Source organism: Carcharhinus amblyrhynchos, chromosome 21, assembly GCF_965287045.1.
Source record: "Carcharhinus amblyrhynchos chromosome 21, sCarAmb.v2.hapA, whole genome shotgun sequence".
Taxonomy (NCBI): Eukaryota; Metazoa; Chordata; class Chondrichthyes; order Carcharhiniformes; family Carcharhinidae; genus Carcharhinus; species Carcharhinus amblyrhynchos.
This window is the reverse complement of record NC_137344.1, coordinates 11,603,412-11,624,414: the sequence shown is the minus strand read 5'-3', so window position 1 is coordinate 11,624,414 and position 21,003 is coordinate 11,603,412. Positions and strand designations below refer to the sequence as shown.

At 40.7% G+C, this 21,003-nt stretch overlaps 1 protein-coding gene across 1 annotated transcript in view; it reads left to right on the top strand.

The window, feature by feature from the left end:
* LOC145356640 (E3 ubiquitin-protein ligase rnf213-alpha-like) overlaps positions 1-21,003 on the top strand; it is a 168,548-nt gene that overhangs the window by 84,021 nt on the left and 63,524 nt on the right. Inside the window, exons 22-29 of the mRNA XM_080209486.1 lie at positions 173-332; positions 1,502-1,719; positions 2,781-2,918; positions 5,124-5,288; positions 6,257-7,430; positions 10,096-10,286; positions 14,161-14,316; positions 17,123-20,716. Of these exons, the coding sequence (XP_080065612.1) occupies positions 173-332; positions 1,502-1,719; positions 2,781-2,918; positions 5,124-5,288; positions 6,257-7,430; positions 10,096-10,286; positions 14,161-14,316; positions 17,123-20,716 (5,796 nt within the window). The remainder of the gene's footprint in view (positions 1-172; positions 333-1,501; positions 1,720-2,780; positions 2,919-5,123; positions 5,289-6,256; positions 7,431-10,095; positions 10,287-14,160; positions 14,317-17,122; positions 20,717-21,003) is intronic.

Here is a 21,003-nt window from a genome sequence, read left to right as displayed (position 1 = left end):
GTTTGGTTACTGTCCATATGAAGTTTGCTGTGTGAAGTTGACTCGAACAGGCGCTGGGGTGTGGCGACAAGGGGAATTTCACAGTAACTTCATTACAGTTGTTGATGTAAGCCTTACTTGTGACTAATAAATAAACTTTTACTTAAAACACAATTTTGTGCTTTTTTTGTAGGCTGATGAATCCTATAAGAATGAGAGGCTAGACTGCATAGACGACCAACTTATACAAGCGAAAAACCATCTTAAAGAAATGACAGAGCCTCGTAGAAAATGTTTGGAAGAGCTTACTCTAAGGCAGCAATTTGTAAATTGGATCAAAGAAGCTTTAGAAGGTAAATAAATGCTTTGCAAGTGATATATCATGTATTGGTTAAAAGCCTTTTCTGCATTTGTTCTGTTTTAATTTGTTTCTTTTTATTGAGCTGGTTCCATTTTAACTTAGGAGAGATTATAATGTTGGTGAATTGTTCTACCACCTTTGTATTTCATGACTGGATTTTCTTATATGCTCAGAAGCATAACCAAGGTGCAAAGTAAATATATGACCTACAGATCTCTAATGTAATGGTGTCCAACCTGTGATAGTTTTACTATAATTGTATTTACTCCAATATTGTAGCAGGACTGAGGAAACTGAAAATAGTTATTTGAATTGACAGGATGAGAATAGTGTCAGTGCATCCCAAAGCAGTTAATTTTGGAAATAGAAGTGCCCTTTTTGCTGACTGTACTGTTATTTGCTATTATAATGCTATTTGCTGTTATAACGAAAGAGACGTAACAAGTGAGAGAACTAAACATGAAGTCCAGAGTGTGAAGCAGTGGAGACAGAACTCTACATGCATGTATCCAGCTCAGAAAATGACTGTTTTGACTGACACTTCAGGAGATGTCAAAGCAATAACTGATTTTCAAGTGTAGGTTCACGTAGAATTGAAACAATGGGTCAGTGATCAGAATCATCTCATTGCTGTCATGTGTTGTGACTCTATTACACACTCCAGGACCAAAATAGAGGAGGTACAGTCAAATGCATGTGTCCCCAAGGCAGTTAGCTGAGAGGTCCATTAGGTTATGGAGGAGCTGCTCCATGTGCTTGTGAAGTTATGGGGGTGGGGTGTCCAGAGGGTAGAGAGGGTAGTCAAAGTGCTTGTGTCATGCACAGTTTTGCCATTACAAAATGTTTGGATCTTGAAATGGTGTGAGTTAGTGGTGAGAAAGCAGCATGTCATGTCACAAAAGCCATTGCTTTGACAGAGCAGGTCAACTGGAACATGCACTTGTAATGCAGACCTTTATCCAGTGAGACCTAACACAGAGGTGAATACTAAACATGTGATAATGTCTACACGTGATCTGTTTATGATGTTATTACTTTTTAGAGTTTCTTCAATTGGTTTGTAAAGTACTTTGAACAACTGTTACATTTTATGCTTAATTTTTTCTATTGGTGAATACTAAGTAATAGTTTGCCCTTTCCTCCATTGTCTTTTTTCACTAGATACAAATGAGCTGAAAGTGTTTGTTGACCTGGCTTCAATCTCAGCTGGTGAAAATGACCTTGATGTTGATCGTGTGGCTTGCTTTCATGATGCTGTGCTAGGCTACTCGTCGATACTTTTTGAACTAAAGCCAAATGCCGGGTTTACTGACTTTATGCTGTGTCTGCAGAAGCTGTGGAATGCTTTAGACAATGATCATGATCTTCCCAAGAAGCTGGTAAATTAAATCTTAAGATTCAACAATATTGATTTTGATTGTGCAGATGATGGTTTAAAATCTACTTCAAAGAGTGAATAATTAAAAAAAAGTTAGTTGAAGTATGACTTATTTTTTTCCTGTTTGTAGCCGTGGGTTTGAGTCTGTTCCGCAAGACTACCACTGCTTCCAAAACCTTGGATACTGTGGCCTGAGTTCTCCAACTTCTCTTGCGGTTGGAATTCTCTGGTCCTGCTGCAGTGAATTGAGTTTTGGCTGAGTGCCAAATTCCCAGTTGTGGTTGGCAGCGCTGGAGGGATGAATGAAATCAGAAGATCCTGGGTAGTGTGTCCAAAATATGGTTTCAAAAATTATACTTCATAATTAAGAGCATTCCTTTTATAAGTATTATAGTTATACTAAATTCTGTTGACAATGAATTTCTTTGAATCAAGCTTTTGCTTGCTAACATAAGTTTCACTAATACTTTTCCTATCAATTTTAAGGCCAGACATTTATATTTCCCTGTTCTGGCACAATCTGAGGTGGGGGGAGCATGGAATTATGTGGATGGGGTTCCTTTCGACATTCAGCCAACCCCAACCTGCTTGCAATTTTACACTGGGGATGGCAGGGCTCAGGTGGGCCCTGGCCGCCGCCGCTGCAACCACACCACTCCCCCTCCCCCTCCCCCTCCCCCTCCCCCTCCCCCTCCCCCTCCCCCATCCAATTAAGACCTTTAATGGGTGTTTTTCCACCCAGCCTTAATTTTTATACTGGCAGGTGGATGACTGATCAGTATGGCAAACCTGAAAACAAACAGAGTTCACCAGAAGCTCCCTTCTGACTGTGGTGCTCTCCCCTTAAGGTCCAATGACCTCTGGATCTGGCTACTGCCGTGCTGTTCCTGTAGGGGCTGAATAGTAAAGGATATTGGTTTATTAGTTCCTGAATCACAAGGTAGCTGATATGAGGTCTAGAAGAGCTGGTGTGATGGACCACTGATATCTTGCCCACAATATTGCTTCGTTTGTAAATGAGTTTTGGAGGCCACTTCTCTATTTTTTCTCATTCACTTTCAGCGAGATTCAGCTCGGCATTTGGAGTGGCTAAAAACTGTGAAGGAAAGCCATGGGTCTGTAGAGCTGTCGTCTCTTTCGCTGGCTTCAGCCATAAACAACAATGGAATCTATATCATCAGCTCTCCAGAGGAACATAAGGTACAGTGAGGGCTAAAGTGTTCTAAAACATGGTAATTATTCCCTCTATAATTTTAAGACCTTTATACTGTAAATGGTTTGCTCAACCTGCTCAAATTTTTGAGATCCTTGCTCTTCCAAAATATGTTGTATTAGATCAGACACTTTTCAGGTGTGCAGTGGTAACCTTTAATGCATTTACAAATTTGCATGATACATAGCAAGCAATGATCTGATCAGGATAGCCATGGTCATGCAGGACAGATTTGATGCACTCTATTTCTGTGAGAAGCTTTCAAGGTGAGAAAATGGCTAGCAGCCTATTAATGCTATTTATATAACTACATGAGTGGCATTTTCCACTAAAAGGCAGCAGCCATCCATCCAAAAAAATGTTCTGCCTGCCACACAATTAAGCAATGTTGTGTATGAATTTGAGGGCCACTGAGATAAAAGTATATAGGCCATGCATTGCAAAGATTGGTTGACCGAATCAAATAGCATGTTCCTCTGGTTGTTTGTAAGAGACAGAGTACAGACTATACTCACCAGCCTTCACTTGCAAAACCCCAAACAAAATGTCTACAGTTACATGTGATTCTGAAAATAACAGCACTGATGATCAATTTAAGATACTTAGTCCAATTCATAACGCGATTAATTCACTATTGTTATTAGCAATATACATTCATATGAAGCAGACAAAAGAAATATGTTTAGAAGTTGAACCTTTTTGAATTATCTAGGAGTTTGGGGAGTCTGTAGTTACCCGTTACAAGTTGCCGACCAGTCTGCACCCTCTTCTACAGTATAAATTGCCATAATTTAAAATTTGACATTCTTGCTTTTGTCCTGATGAATGCAGGATGAAAAGCTCCTGCATCATGTCACTTCAGCAATATACAAGATCTTGACTTAATTTTAGCTAATAAACATTTTCTACTTTTTGCAGTAGTCTCGATATAAAATTCTGAAGACATTAGTGCATTCATCGTTACGTATTTGTAACCTTCCTTGAAGTCAATTGCTGGTCTTTTTTCTCGTTTGTGACCTCTTGAAAATGACATGTTCCCTATATTGGTCTTCAAAAATTCTAAGTGTCAAATTTGCATGAACACTGGAGTACTGGTTTTTTTTCAGTGGAAGAAGAATCTGTGTGCTGCTGAGTGCACTAGTGTAAATTTCATTAAAATCACAGGGTGAGGCCTATTCCCACCCAGGAGGCTGGCAGCATAGCGCTGAGTGAGCCACTGTGCATGTGCCAATCTGTCAGCGCCAAGATCAGCACATGCACAGTGGCCCCTGTCTGTTGGCCTCCTGATTTGCTGGTTAGCCCTATGACTCTCCAACACCCTCCCTCTCACCCCCACACTGCCTGACTGCTGTGGCTCTCCACCACCTTCCTCTCCTTCCTTCTCTCTCTCTTCTCTCTCTCTCCCCCCCCCCCACCCACCATATGCCCGGCTCAGCCTTGACCTCTCCCCTCCACTCCCTACTGAAGTGTAATACTCCTGGGGGCGTGGGAGGCACGAAGATTTCACTCCCAAATAGATGATATTTAAATGGAGGGCTGTATTTCCGGTGCGGAACTAATGGCGCTAGGAGATGGCCTCGGGGCCAGATGCCTAGTGCGGATCATGCTAATCTGGTGCCGCTTAAATCTCCAGGCTAGCTGCACTAGAAATTCAGCACAACTGGGGTGGGAGAATCGCGGAAATGAGAGGGATAAAATATCTGGTTGCTGTTGAACTGAAGTTTTAAATTTTAGGAGGGTTACCACCAATACTATTATACACATTGACCTTGGGGCTTCTACTTTCACAGGTTACTTTTTGTTTCTCAATCATTATTAGATTTCTTAATATCATCTGATCTCCAATCAAAGGCCATTACAGCCAAAAATGTTTTAGCTTTATTTCTACAGAACTTACTTGTTTGTATTTTAGTGACTTCTGAGATTTCCACACACAAATTTCCCAATCCCTAAATTTTGTACTTTCACAAGATTGGAATGTACCATTCATCAGAAAAGCAAGATAAGTAGCCAAGCATTTCAATTCTGTAAAATTTTTAATATACATGTAACCTTGAGCCAACTAAATGCAATTTTCTGATGACATGTGATCATAAATTCTGGAGAATCGAGAGTAGCCATTAACACTTTTCATTTATAAAGCAGTAGATCTAAACTGTTTTAAATTGGTAATTCTTTGCTTTATTTTGCAGCTTTCGTTAGGATCAGCTATCACATTAAATCTGTCAGAAGTGCATGATGACAGTGAGGAAGTGCGAAGTTACACTCTTGAAGAATTGAAAGAATTGCAGAATAAACTCATGCTGATGTCCGGCAAGGGAGACCATGGGCAAGAAGAAGTAGAAAGATTTGTGGAGGTAACCAGCTGTCTCAAAGTGTTTGGTTCAGTGATCTACCTTTTCAGAGAGTAAGAAGCTTGAGGTTGAAACAGCAGTTGTTGAATGCTGAAGTGTGCTCATATGCAGTCAGTGATGTTCAGCTTGTAATTTGAATCCGAAAGCTACCTGAATGTCAAATCCACAAACCCTTGTTGGCTTCATACATTCCAGTAAGGTTAGTGATAGAAGCACCTCAGTACCATTTCCTACAAAAATATAAAGAAGTGAGAAATATTGAGCAAAGACCTAGTTTCTTTTTAAATTATGGAAAGCTTAATTTCATTGGCAGTGTAGTGGTTATAAAAGTACAGTGAAATATTGATTTTATATAAAACTATTTGTTTTTCTTTACAACAATCATGAAGGTCTATGATAAACTATGCCTCTTTTTTTTAGTAATGAGTTTTTTAAAACGTGTGCGCAGCACAGTGGTTAGCTCTACTGCCTCACAGCGCCAGGGACCCAAGTTCGATTCCCAGTTTGGTCACTGTGTGAAGTTTGCATGTTCTCCCTGTGTCTGCGTGGGTTTCCTCCCACAGTCTGAAAGATGAAATAGTTAGGTGCATTGACCTGAACAGGCACTGGAGTAAGGCGACTAGGGGAATTTCACTGTAACTTCATTGCAGTGTTAATGTAAGCTTTACTAGTGACTAATAAACTTCTAAAAAATATTATTTTGGTAATTTTTTAAACAATTACTAGATAGATGAGAAATCATAAGACATAAAAATGTCAAGCCTGTCATTCCAGTGAATACTGGAGCCAAACAAGAAAGTTGCACAGTTGTTTTTGTTTGAGCTGAAAACCATCATTGATATGGTGGCATTAATTATTGAAACTTGTCAATTATGTACAGAGAAAAAGGTACAATTAGTTATTTTGCATGTCCATTAACTTTTCTCACCAATACTTCATTGCAGGTCATAAATATGTTCTTTTGTCTGCAGGTATTTGCCAATATCCAAAGGCTTGCAGTATCTTTCATCAGTCTGTCTTCAGCTGGCAACATGTTATTTAGAAATTGGAAGGCAGAAGTATACTGCTCAAGTAAGACTGAGGCTTGCATAGTGATTGATTTTAATTTAGATGAAGTCAGTGAGATTCAGGCGATTGGAAATGTCACAGAACAGCTTCCGATCCTCTGTAAAAAGATGGAAGCTTATCTAGAAAAGTGGAAGAAATATATGGATCAGCAACGGTCTCAATATTATTATTTAAACTTCTACACAGCAGAGCAGATTGTTTACCTCAGCACTGAGTTATTTGACCAGAATTACACTAGTCTGCATGTCCTCATGATGTTGTCCTTCATTAATCCTGACTGTACTGCTAAAGATGTAAGAAAAGCTCTGCAGAAACTTTCTGAAGGAAATAGGTGGACAAGAACCCAACCAGTTACCGGTGACCAGAATGATAGCGAAACTGAAGCAGGTGTCCAAGATATTGCCAAGGAAAGAGACATGGAGAAAAAGTTGGACTTGCTTTGGGAGCACTACATGAAGAATATGAGTTATTTCCTGTCCAGCTGTCTGGATGTCAACACACTTGGTGAACTTCTTGATATTATTGCTGGCACAAGCCAAACTGTTGCAAGAGCTCTTCCACCTGGCTTTCAGAAAGGCCAGCCTAATCTTGTTGTTTGTCAACACTCCGAATTACTTACATCTGCTTTGTCTGTTTATATGCACTCCAATGAGCAGCCATTGCCTACTTACGATGAAGTACTGCTTTGCACAACTGAAACAACGTATGAGCAGGTGGAGCTGTTCCTTCGCCGCTGCCTGACTCCTTCCAAAGATTCCAAAATATATGCACTTCTGTATGCAGATGAACTGACTTATGATGTCAGTGTAAGGTGTGAAGAACTGTTCAAAAGTCTGGAGTTTAAGAAGCAATCAGATTATAAAATGGTCATATTGTGCAATTGTGAGAGGGAGCACTGCTACATTCCTTCAGCATTTAGTCGATATAAGGTGCACGTAATTCCTTACGAACCTTTGGAGAAAATCCAGAATTATCTGAAGAGCCACTACAGTGTTGCATCAAACATTTTATCAGCAGCTTCTGTGTTTAAAGATAGGATGTTTGTAAGGATCATATCTTCCAAGAGAGCTGGAGTTGGTAAGTTTCAATATAATTCATGATTAAAAATACTACAGCTTTCCTATTTTTGCTGGCTGTGAAATTTTAAGTGGTGAGTTTGAAAAGTCTCAGATAGATTGCTGATTCATGTGTATCTATGGCACAACAATAATTATAATTTAGCTGTAAGGTCTATGTTGACCCCCTCACTGAGAAGCAATAATGGTGGGAAAGCAGCAAATTCATACTAGTACACATGAGGCTGCTAGTCAGATAAGAGTGGACGGATTTTTACTGTGATGCTGTGTTTAAAAAAAGTTTGATCTGAGCAGTGATAACCCTCACCTCAAATAATTACATATATTCAGTTCAAAATTTACAGTACCTTCATCTTGCATATGAGGATGGATGTACTGTACTAATTTTTATTTTTGTGCACTGCTTGCTAGTCACTGTATACTGATGTTTGTACGGAATACCGCAACTTGTATATCTGTTTAATCAGAAATAATGTGATACATGAATACACTGTTGCTTCACAGCGCCAGAGACAAGAGTTTGATTTTCTGCTTGGGTCACTGCCTGTGCGGAATCTGCACATTCTCCACATGTCTGCATGGATTTCCTCCGGGTGGTCGGGTTTCCTCGCACAGTCTGAAAGATGTACTGGTTAGGTGCATTGGCCATGCTAAATTCTCCCTCAGTGTACGTGACAGACGCCGGAGTGTGGCGACTAGGGGATTTCCACAGTAACTTCATTGCAGTGTTGATGTAAGCCTACTTGTGATAATAAACAAACTTAAAAAAAAACTTAAAGCTTAAACAGTATGCAGTTAAAAGTTTAATACTTAATTTTGCATGTATGCATATATTACATACATGTACAAATTTTTATTTTTATGCACTGCTTGTTGGTCACTGTATACTGATATTGAACTGAATACTGCAACTTGTATGTCTAACGGGTCAATTAGAAATGATGTGGCTTGTTGGGCCAGGGCAAGCTGATGAAACTTAGCCTCCATTTTAAAGTCAAATAACCAGCCAGACATTTTGAAGAACAACAAATAAGAAATTCTGTGCAGACATGCAAAATAACGAGCGAGGAAGGAACTATAATTTATGAAGATGCTGAATGGTTTGAGTACAGATGGGTACAAACATCTGCATTGCTTGTCATTTGAGGAACGGTTGAGAACTCTGGGTCTGTAGTCGTTGGGAGTTTAGAAGGATGAGGGGGGATCTTATTGAAACTTGCAGGATACTGCGAGGCCTGGATAGACTGGACATGGAGAGAATGTTTCCATTAGCAGGGAAAAACCAGAACCAGAGGACACAATCTCAGGCTGAAGGAACGATCCTTTGAAACAGAGTTGAGGATGAATTTCTTCAGGCAGAAAGTGGTGAATCTGTGGAACTCTTTGCCACAGAAAGCTGTGGAGGCCAGGATATTGACTGCCTTTAAGACAAAGATAAATAGGTTCTTGGATTAATAAGGGGATCAGGAGTTATGGGGAAAAGGCAGGAAAATGGGGGTGAGAAAATTATCAGTCATGATTGAATGGCAGAGCAGACTCAATGGGCTGAGTGGCTTAATTCTGTTCCTCTGTCTTATGGTCTTATAAATACAAAACAAACAAAATCTGTGAAATATTAAGTAACTTGCTATCATTATAATTATGATTTATCATTGATCCAGATTTATTTTGGAAGTGATGTTTAGACTACTGAGTAGACTACCCGAAATAAGATTTAAGAAACAAAGCTGAGAGCAATGGACTTGGCTCTAGCAGCCCTGTTTGCTGCAGGTACAAATCCCATTACGGCTGCTGAATCGGCTGCTAAATACATTGCAGTATAATTAAAGGGCTTGAGGCCGTAGAGTCTGCCCATGACACATCTCCCCTCCCGCAAACAGTGTGACTTCACACTGGCACAAATTACTACTGGTTTTCAAAAACAAAAACCAATTGTGATGACCATGCCATTGGTGTGGAGGTGCCTGGGGTTGAGGGACAAGGCTGGGCATTGTCTCCTGGAAGTGCCCCCAACAATGCAAAAGGGGCTCTGATTTGGGGTGGCAGGTAAACCCTCCTTCAGGAGGGGTGGCATTCCCTTTGAGTAGTGGGAGGAAAGAGGAGAGCCCTGATAACTGTGGGGAGGCTGCCCTGATGTTGGCATTGTCTTAATGGAGGGGCCTTTATGTAACTTTGAGATTTAAGATTCAGAGCCCTGGTCTCAGAATCCTGGCTTTGTTGGTGTGTTTAGCCAGCCCTCCCCAGCTGGTTGTGTGATCTTCACCATCACTTTGAAATTCCAGAATGCTGTTTAATTCAGGCACGAAAAGGCATCTGTGAAGCTAGCAAGTTTCATACAGCTTTCCTAGCCTTATCCAGCACTCCACAATTTTGGGAAAATTCTGTTTAATGTTTCCAAATGGTATAAGTAACAGTTCTTTTGAAGTTGTGCAGTATTTGTATGAAGTGCAGATGAATTAGTGTGTTGCCTACTTTTAATGTCAGTTTCGATAATCTGAGGTAATTGATTTAAACGCGTAGTCAGAAAAATGGCAGTCCCTACTCCTGAACTGAAATGGATGTGCTATTTCTAAAGATCCTGGTTTTTGAACTGTCTTTGAGTAGTTTCTGGATTAGATTTTAATTTAAATGGAGGTTTTTTTTAAAAGAAAGCTTTGTTTCAAAAGGGAAATCACTTTATGTGAAGAGACTACATGAAACATTGAAGAAACAAACCAGGAACAAAAACTTGTTGAAAACCATCCGCCTAATAGAGTCACGGGTCGATGAAAATAAAGTTCTCCAAACCGTTTTGTCATTGATGAAATCATCAAATCAGAAGGAACCCATGATATTTCACTTTGATATCACTTCTTCTGTAAGTTTGGTTTCAAAGAATGAATTAGTGTGGCTTTTTGTTTCTTCATGTGATGTATGTCTAATTTAAAACATTCAGATTTACAACAGCAGATATATTCCCTTTTAAGTCTTTTAAAATTAATTATGGTTTGTGAAATGAGCTCCTTTCTAAAACAAAATAGGATTACTTTTCTTGATTGGCCCTGAAGTTAATTGACAGAAAGCTTTGACATGCTTTATGCAAGTTGAGTTTTATATGTAACAGAATTAAGTCTATACGGTGGAATTTAAAAACCTCAGTGAGCCTGACCACCAACTTGAAAATTATGACAGCCCTCAATCAAATAACCTGCTGGCTGTTGTTGGGGTTCCTTGCTCTAACAGTTAGCTTTTGCTGGACTTACTATGGGGTGATATCCAGCCTTGCAGGTTTTCTCTCCAGTAGCCTGGAGAGGGTGGGTGGGTCATTGTCAAGGGAAGGGTGGGATTGGGAGTGCGATGGTAGTTGTGGTAGGGGGAGGAGGGGGGCTTGGCAGGGTGGATTCCTGCCGGCCCTCTCTTGGACTTGGGGGTGGTGGAGGGGAAGGAAAGTCACTCCTGCTTCCAGCATTTAGTGGCTGCCAGCATTCAGTTGGCTGGACAGTTGGTTCATGATGCAGAGTGATGCCAACAGCGCATGTTCAATTCTCGTACCGACTGAGCTTATTCATGGCCTTCTCAACCTTGCCTCTAGCCTGAGGTGTGATGATCCTCAGGTTAAATCACCAGCAACCAGCAATCCCCCTCAAAAGGGAGGGCAGCCTGTGGTTATCTGGGACTACTACTTTTACTGAATGGACTGGCTCTGATTTTTTTTTTGAGGCTTTGTTCCCATGTCCTAGAATACCCTTCCATTGGAAAAAGTTTGTCTAAATCAATTCCTTTCCGAATCTTAATAAACTCATTCCAGAACTCCCGTATTCCAGGAAGTATAAGCCTGGTTTATGTACATTCTGGTGAATGCGTGCACTCCTCCCAAGTCTAATATATGCTTTCTCAGGTGTGATGCCCAGAGCCATACACAGTATCCAGATGTAGTCTAACCAGGATGTTGTGTAGCAGTAGCGATATTTCCTCCACTCTACATTCTAGCATTTTGGAAATCCATATAAACTACTTACATAAATATTCCCATATCTGTTACTTTAAGTATTATGTTTGTTAAATATGACCTACCTTCTCCCAATCCACTTGGCTGTCTCTAATCTGTCCAGATTTCTCTTATTTCTCTTATTCTGTCCGTAACTATTTTTCCAGTAACTTCCTCATTATTATACTTCAGTTGCAACTTTAAATAATGTGCGATGACCATTTCCATTGGCTGAAAATGAATACGACAGGAATAGGACTATATTGTACTGAGAAGATGCAATATTTTCTCAGCACAGCATCCTGCTAACTAACCACTGTTCAAGTAACCGATTGCAGAATAGCCTCAATGGTATCTTTACAATTTGTTTCAGTATATTAATGTTTTGTGTCTTTAGGGGACTTATAAAATTTGCTTTCAGTTTTAGCATAAAACCCTTTCCACACTATACAGTTAGATCAATGAAGAATATTGATGAGCTATCTTTTGTAGATAGGTTTCCACACAACCATGATTTGGAAATTATTTTAATAAATGTTTTTTTAAAAAGACCTTTTTTTCATATTGTTATGCCCAGGAGTTGGCAGTTAGCAGTTAGTTTGGAGACACTGGATTCTGCAAGGTAGCTGCAAAACTGTCTGATTTCATTCAGCTTTTGCTAGGCTGGCTTCCCTCCATACACATGCACACACACACTTTTTATCCCAGTTCCCTGTGTATTCGTGGAAGGGAACAAACAATATCTCCTCCCGAGAGTCAGTTTTTTTTGAATTCAAACCATTTCTACATTCCAAGGTTTAGGTCAGCAGGAGATGGTTTTTGCCTGTTGGCTTATATCGAAGGAAGGATGTGCTAGCCTTGGAAAGGGTCCAGAGGAGATTCGCAAGAATGATCCCTGGAATGAAGAGCTTGTTGCTTGAGGAATGGTTGAGGAGTCTGGGTCTGTACTCCAAGTTTAAAAGGAGGGGGGTGGGGCGGGGGGGTGGAATCTTATTTGAAACTTACAGGATACTACGAAGCCTGGATAGGGTGAACGTGGAGAGGATAGTACAAAAAATTAGAACCAGAGGGCACAACCTCAGGCCAAAGGGATAATCCTTTAAAACAGTGATGAGGAGAAATTTCTTCAGCCAGACAGTGGTGCACCTGTGGAACTCTTTGCTGCAGAAGGCTGTGGAGGCCAGGTCATTGAATGTCTTTAAGACAGAGATAAATAGGTCCTTGATTAATAAGGGGATCAGGTGTTATGGGGAAAAGGCAGGAGAATGAGGATAAGAACATTATCAGCTATGATTGAATGGCAGAGCAGACTCAATGGGCTGACTGGCCTAATTCTGTTCCAATGTCTTTTGGCTGAGACATGACAATCAACCTCCATTGTTTCTGTGATCACAAATTTAATTTGATATGATTTATTATTGTCATAGATATTAGCATATAGTAAAAAGTATCGTTTCTTGCGTGCTGTACAGACAAAGCATTTCATACATAGAGAAGGAAAGGAGAGAGTGCAGAATGTAGTGTTACAGTCATAGCTAGGGTATAGAGAAAGGGCAACTTAATATAAGGTGGGTCCATTCAAAAGCCTGAAGGCAGCAGGGAAGAAGCTGTTCTTGAGTTGGTTGGTACATGTCCTCAGACTTTTGTGTCTTTTTCCCGACGGAAGAAGGTGGATGAGAGACTGTCCGGGGTACGTTGAGTCTTTGATTATACTGGCTGCTTTTCCAAGGCAGCGGGAAGTATAAACAGAGTCAGTGGACGGGAGGCTGGTTTGTATGGTGGACTGGGCTTCGTTCACGACCCTTTGTAGTTTTTCAGTCTTGGACAGATCAGGAGCCATACCAAGCTGTGATTCAACCAGAAAGAATGCTTTCTATGGTGCATCTGTAAAAGTTGGTGGAAGTCATGGTAGACAAGCCAATCCTGAGAAAGTAGAGGCGTTGGTGGGCTTTCTTAACTATAGTGTTGGCATGGAGGGACCAGGACATGTATATGATCTGAAGACCTAGAAACTTGAATCTCTCAACCATTTTCACTTCATCCCTTTTGATGTCGACAGGGACATATCTTCCCCACTACTTCCCGAAGTTGATGACGATCTCCTTCATTTTGTTAACGTTGAGGCAGAGATTATTGTTGTCAGACCAATTCACCAGATTCTCTTTCCTGTACTCTGTCTCATTGTTGTTTGAGATCTGACCCACTACGGTGGTGTCATCAACAAACCTGAATGTTAAGTTGGAGGGGAATTTGGCCCCACAGTCATAGACGTATAAAGAGTATAGTAAGAGACTGAAGACACAGCCTTGTGAGGCACCGGTATTGAGGATGATCGTGGAGGAAGTGTTGTTGCCTATCCTTTTTGATTGTGAGTTAGGAACTCTGGGATCCAGTTACAGAGGGTGGAGCCTAGCCCCAGGCCACAGTTCTTGGAGATGAGATTTTGTAGGAATAATGGTGTTGAGTTGTAGTCAAAAAGTAGGAATCTGACATAGATCTCTTTGTTGTCTGGGTGTTCCAGGGTTGAATATAGGGCCAGGGACATGGCATCTGCTGTGGACAGTCTTTTTCATTTTCCTACCTCCCCTTTTAATTATCTCTGCTTCTGTCTTTTAAAGACAATGTCTGTACATTCAGTATGCCCATAAGGAATGTGGGCTGTATTGCACCATTGTGGCAATGGTAAAAATGCTGTTTGCATATCCTAAATATTAGCATTTTGTTCTGCACTGTATATTTAGATCATAAAGTATTTTTCTGTCAGGTACAGAAAGGATTATGTGAATTTCTTTTCAAACTACTCATCTTGCGATACTTGATGGGCACCGATGGAAAAATGTGGAAGTGCAAGCCATGTCATATCTATGTTGTAGAAATGTTGGAGGAATCTGGATTCCTTTCAAGAAAACGGGCAAGACCAGTAAGTATAAGAGATATAGGTAAGTCCAATTGAGTGGTCCCTGCTACACGCTGTTTCTAGCCACTGACTGTCCATCATCCAGGCTGCTGTCTTAAGATTGAACCAGACGGTTAGAATTTTTGGTGTCCTTCTCAACTCCGAGGTGAATTTTTGGCCACCTGTCTGCTTTACCATGATCATCTACATTCACTTTAGTCAGATTGATAAACTTTGCCTCTCATGTTCAACATTGTATACTGAATTTTGCAAGCATGGGTTGGGTGAATATGGCCTGGATGCTGTTGTGAACTGACAAAGGATTGTGCTAATTGATGGAATTCACTGCCAGTCATTAGGACATGAGATCTATTAATCTGGCATTGTACTGGCATTGTAATTCATATACCACATTACTTAGTTGTGTATTAGTTGGCACATCTTTTTGGCTTAATTGCAGCACCCTGTTAATGGAAAATGCCACTGCTGGGTTCTCTATCTCTGCCTACCCTGACTGGCCAGTATATACATTGAGATTCCTATAGCTCCATGTGCTATAAGACTGGTCTTATTGACAATCTCATAAATAAGATCCAAGCCATTTGTCCAACATTAGATACGATTCCATGAGTGAACAACACTTGCTGAATAATCCCAAGTGTCCAAGGAATTACACTGACAACCAATTTGAGCTGGTAAGTCATACTTGCAATGTGACTCACCTATCCTTGCACTTGCATATATTTATCGGCAGGGACCATTCCACTACAGCAAAATTTACATATCCATGCATTACATCCTTTTTTTGAATTAAACAAAAGCATGGGGGACTTGTGGTGCAGTGGATAGTATCCCTGCCCCTGATCCAGAAGCTTTGAGTTTGATTCACCCTAGGACTTGATGGCCAAAGAAGGTGCGTTCGTAACACGGTCAGACAAGTTGAGTGTGCGAGCCTATAATTCCTTCCAAACATGCCAATGGTTGGCAGTAAAAGCGGGAGAGATGGATGGTCAGGCATGCTTCATGTGGACTCGCATCCCTCAAACTACATGCCCCGGTGACAGACTGATGACCTGTTCTGGAAATTACTGGCTATGGAAGCAGATGGAAATCATAGAGTCACAGAGGTTTACAACTTGGAAACAGGTCCTTCGGCTCAACTTGACAATATCACTTTATTTTTAAACCCTTAAGCTAGTCCCAATTGCCTAAATTTGGCCCATATCCCTCTATACCCATCTTAGACATGTAACTGTCTAAATGCCATTTAAAAGACAAAATTGTACCTGCCTCTGCTGCTACCTCTAGCACTTTGTCCCAGGCACTCACCACCCTCTGTGTGAAAAAATTGTCTCTCTGGAACCATTTGTATCTCTCCCCTCTCACCTTAAACCTATGCCCTCTAGTTTTAGACTTGTCTACCTTTGGGAAAAGGTATTGACTATCTAGCTGTGCACCTCATTATTTTATAGACTTCCATAAGATCACCCCTACGCCTCCTACACTTCGGGGAAGAAAGTGCCAGTGTATGCAGCCTCTCCTTATAACTCAAACCATCAAGTTCTGGTAGCATCCTCGTAAATCTTTTCTACACTCTTTCTAATTTAATAATATCCTTTCTATAATAGGGTTAACAGAACTACACACAGTATTCCAAGGTAGCCATACCAATATTTTGTACAATGTCAACAAGACATCCCAACTCCTGTATTCAATGTTCTGTCCAATGAAACCAAGCATGCTGAATGCCTTCTTCACTACTCTGTCCAGAACAGATGCAAAAATGCCTTAATGCATTGCTAGATGCTGGAAGAGAATTGGAATTAGAACATAAGAACATAAGAAATAGGAGCAGGAGTAGGCCATCTAGCCCTTCGAGCCTGCCCCGCCATTCAATAAGATCATGGCTGATCTGTCGTGGCTCAGTTCCACTTTCCTGCCCTCTCCCCATAACCCTTAATCCCCTCTCTTATCAAGAACCCATCAACCTGCTTCTTAAAAATATTTAGCGAGGCAGCCTCCACCACTTCAACGGGCAGAGAATTCCAGAGATTCACCACCCTTTGAGTGAAGAAGTTCCTCCTCAACTCCGTTCTAAACCGCCTCCCCTTTATCTTGAGGCTGTGCCCCCTAGTCCTACTGTCTTTTTTGAGCGGGAAGAGTCTCTCCACCTCTATCCTATCCATCCCATACATCATCTTATACGTCTCAATGAGATCTCCCCTCATTCTTCTAAACTCTAACGAGTACAAGCCTAGTTTATTCAGCCTCTCCTCATAGCTCAATCCCCTCAACTCCGGTATCAGCCTAGTAAACCTCCTCTGCACTCCCTCCAGGGCCAAAATATCCTTGCGCAGGTGCGGCGCCCAAAACTGCACACAGTACTCCAGCTGCGGCCTCACCAATGCCCTATACAGCTGCAGCAAGACCTCCCTACTTTTATATTCAATCCCCCTCGCTATGAATTGAAATGGAGGACAGTAGTTCCCTGGTGCATTCTTCAGGGCAAAGCCTCAACCAATCAGAATCAACCTGCCAAACAGCAAGGATCTTTTTTTTCCTCATGCAGTATAAATTATTGCTCACTTTGAAATTTAGCTTTTTTGCAATTGTTCTGATAAGTGCAAGGTGAAAAATGTCAACCCATGTCTCAGTTCAGCAAGTTCTGAAATACTAAGCGACTGAATACAATAATATAATTAAACTGTTCTTGATGTCTTGGTGTTGTGTTGCTAATGAAAAAAATGAGCATGAGGAAAAAGCAGTAGAGCGCTTAGACTTAGCAATTCAGAATAATGTTCTGATCCAATTATCTGTTTTTAAATTTCAGGGAGTCCAGGTGCCAAAACACGACTTTCTAGATATTTTCCCCAAAGTATATTGTAGACCACCGAAAGAAGTACTTGAACAGGAAGTAAGAAGATCTGAAAATCTGACGTGCAATGACATTGATCCTCTTGTGGATGATGAAGAATTTCAGAGTGAGGCATTTCAAAGGCCATATCAGTATCTCAGAAGATTCAAAAACCAAGAAGACTTGGATACCTTTAGTTACCAGGAGGGAACTATTGAAGGCAGCCATGTGGAGTGCCTTCAGCTGTTTTTGATCTATTGTGGGGTGATGGATCCATCTTGGTCTGAACTGCGGAATTTTGCTTGCTTCCTTAACCTGCAGCTGAAGGACTGTGAAACCTCTGTGTTTTGTGACTTTAATTTTATCAGAGATACTCTGCAAGGATTCAAAACTTTTGTTGTTAATTTCATGATTTTGATGGCCAGAGATTTTGCAACACCGTCTCTAAGTATCTCAGACCAGAGCCCAGGAAGGGACGCCATTAACCTAGAGGGTGTTAAAGAAGAAGATCTTGCACCATTTCTTGTAAGAAAAAGTTGGGAATCAGAATCACATCCGTACATTTTTTTTAATGATGACCATACATCAATGACTTTTATTGGTTTCCACCTCCAAGAAAATGGCCAAGGTGGGATTGATGCTATAAATCCATCAAATGGCAAGATTATTAAACCAAATATCATGACCTGTGAATTGTACCGAGGTTTAGTCCTCCAGAGAGTCCCGTTCAACGTCGATTTTGACCAGCTTCCACGTAGTGAAAAGATTGAGCGTCTTTGCACGGTATTGGGCATTCAGTGGCCAATGGACCCTGATGAAACCTATGAACTCACTACGGATAATATTTTAAAAATTCTTGCGATTCACATGCGTTTTAGGTGTGGCATTCCCGTGATTATCATGGGCGAGACTGGCTGTGGCAAGACCAGGCTGATCAAGTTCTTATGTGAGCTGCGGAAAGCTGGTGCCAACACTGAGAACATGAAACTAGTGAAAGTTCATGGAGGAACAACTGCAGACATGATCTATTCAAAAATTAAAGATGCAGAAGCTCTTGCCACATGTAACAAGGAAAATTTTGACTTTGACACCATTCTATTTTTCGATGAGGCCAATACAACTGAAGCTGTTAGCTGCATTAAGGAAGTTCTTTGTGATCAGATGATTGAAGGGGAACCTTTAAGCCTCAGTACAGGTTTGCAGATAATAGCAGCCTGCAATCCCTATAGAAAACATACAGATGAAATGATAAAGCGTTTAGAGTCAGCTGGGCTAGGCTATCGTGTTCGAGCAGATGATACAGAAGATAAACTGGGATCTATTCCTTTGCGGCAACTTGTTTACCGTGTACAAGCTTTGCCACCAAGTATGATACCATTAGTGTGGGATTTTGGGCAACTTAATGATGCCACTGAGAGGATGTACATCCAGCAAATTGTTCAAAGGCTGACTGAGTCCATTTCGGTTCCCTCTACCAATATTAAATGCATAGTGAATGTTTTGTCAGCTTCACAACATTTCATGAGACACCAGCAAGATGAGTGCAGTTTTGTAAGCCTTCGCGATGTGGAGAGGTGCATGAAAGTGTTTGTTTGGTTTTACAAGCATCACCAGACGCTGATGAACAAATTGAACCAATTCTTACAAGATAAACCCAATAGGAATGCATCCCTTGCATTGAACAATGATGTTATTTGGTGCTTAGTGTTGGCGCTCGGAGTTTGTTATCATGCATGTTTGGAAAAGAAGAACGCCTATCGGAAAGTCATCTGCCGACATCTCCCTGCACCGTTCAATAATACTGCCAAATTTTTGGAGCAGCTCGTGCTCCTTCAAGATCTTCTGTTGAGTGGTGCACCATTGCGAAACACGATTGCAAAAAATGCAGCTTTGAAGGAAAATGTTTTCATGATGGTCGTTTGTATTGAACTTAAAATCCCATTGTTCCTGGTTGGAAAGCCTGGCAGTTCGAAGTCCCTTGCAAAAACAATAGTGGCAGATGCCATGCAGGGTCAAGCAGCTCATTCTGACTTGTATAAAGACCTAAAGCAGATTCATCTAGTGTCATTTCAGTGCAGTCCTCATTCCACGCCTGACGGAATCATTAATACATTTAAGCAGTGTGCTCGCTTTCAAGAAGGGAAGAACCTTGATGAATATGTTTCAGTCGTTGTCTTGGATGAAATTGGCCTCGCTGAAGATTCTCCAAAAATGCCACTGAAAACCCTTCATCCACTTCTGGAAGATGGATGTATCGATGATGACCCCCTGAAACATAAAAAAGTTGGCTTCATTGGAATATCCAACTGGGCTCTGGATCCTGCTAAAATGAATAGAGGAATTTTTGTGTCACGAGGGGATCCTGACAAAAAAGAACTGATTGAAAGTGCCAAAGGGATCTGTTCTTCTGATGATATGATACAGAAAAAGGTGCTTGGTTTGTTTGTGAGCTTTGCAGAAGCTTATCTAGCTATTTGTAAAAAGCAAAGCAAAGAGTTTTTTGGACTCCGTGACTATTACAGCTTAATAAAAATGGTCTTTTCACTTTCAAAAATCACCAAATCAGAACCAACCCCAGAGCAGCTAGTGGAAATTGTACTGCGTAATTTTAGTGGAAGCGATGATGTTGATGTTATGGACATTTTCAAGTCTGTACTCAAGAATGCCTCCCATGATAGCATTGACACATTGAAACTGATCAGTCAAAACATCTATGCAGATTCTCGTGACAGTGAATGTCGATACTTGCTCATTCTAACCAAAAACTATGCAGCTCTTCAAATACTTCAGCAGATGTTTTTCTCCAGAAAGCAGCAGCCTGAAATAATCTTTGGGTCCAGTTTTCCCAAAGATCAAGAATATACTCAGATTTGCAGAAACATCAACCGTGTAAAGATTTGCATGGAAACTGGACAGACGGTTGTTCTATTAAATCTACAGAATCTTTATGAAAGTCTTTATGATGCATTGAATCAATATTATGTCTACCTTGGAGGACAGAAGTATGTGGATTTGGGTTTGGGGACTCATAGAGTCAAATGCAGAGTCCACCCAGATTTTAGACTGATAGTTATAGAGGAGAAGGAGGTGGTCTACAATGAGTTTCCAATTCCACTTATCAATAGGCTCGAGAAGCATTACCTTGATATCAATACAATTCTCGATAAAGATCAAAGGGATATTGTAAAACAGCTGAAGCAATGGGTGCAAACTTTCACAGCAGCCAAACCCAGGAATGTTTCAAGCCATGGAAGGCAGCAGCAATACAGTCCATCTGATGTGTTTGTGGGCTATCACTCTGACACCTGTGCATCGGTTGTTTCACAAGTGACTCAAAAGTTGAAGCAGACTGAAGGTTATTGGGAGGAAATTCTCAAAGAAGCGCAGTGGGTATTGTTGAACTGTGCCACCCCAGATTCTGTGGTCCGTTTAACCAGTTCTGAATTTCCTGCATATCAAGCTGACATGGTCATGCAGAAGTATTTTGCAAACCAGCATCACGATTCCCTGGCAGATTTCATCCATTCTCACACCAAATCCAGAGTTCAATGTTGGGCAGTTTTCACTGAGGTAAGCAACATGTAATGATAAAAATATGCTATGTTATTGCAATAGCTTAGAAATATGTCAAATATTGGATTACAATCTCTTGGTCTAACTATAATACAGATTTGATATAGTAAGTTCCCCTTATCACTTGATTGATTTCTCAGGCAGGCTAAAACATTTGAATCCTTTTAATCCTTGTCTACAAGTTTAATTTTTAATTAAATGTCTTTATATAACGCTTGAGGTTTCTGTTTACCTATCTTTTTAACTGTAGTCATGTTGACAATTTGGTATAAAGTTGCAATTTC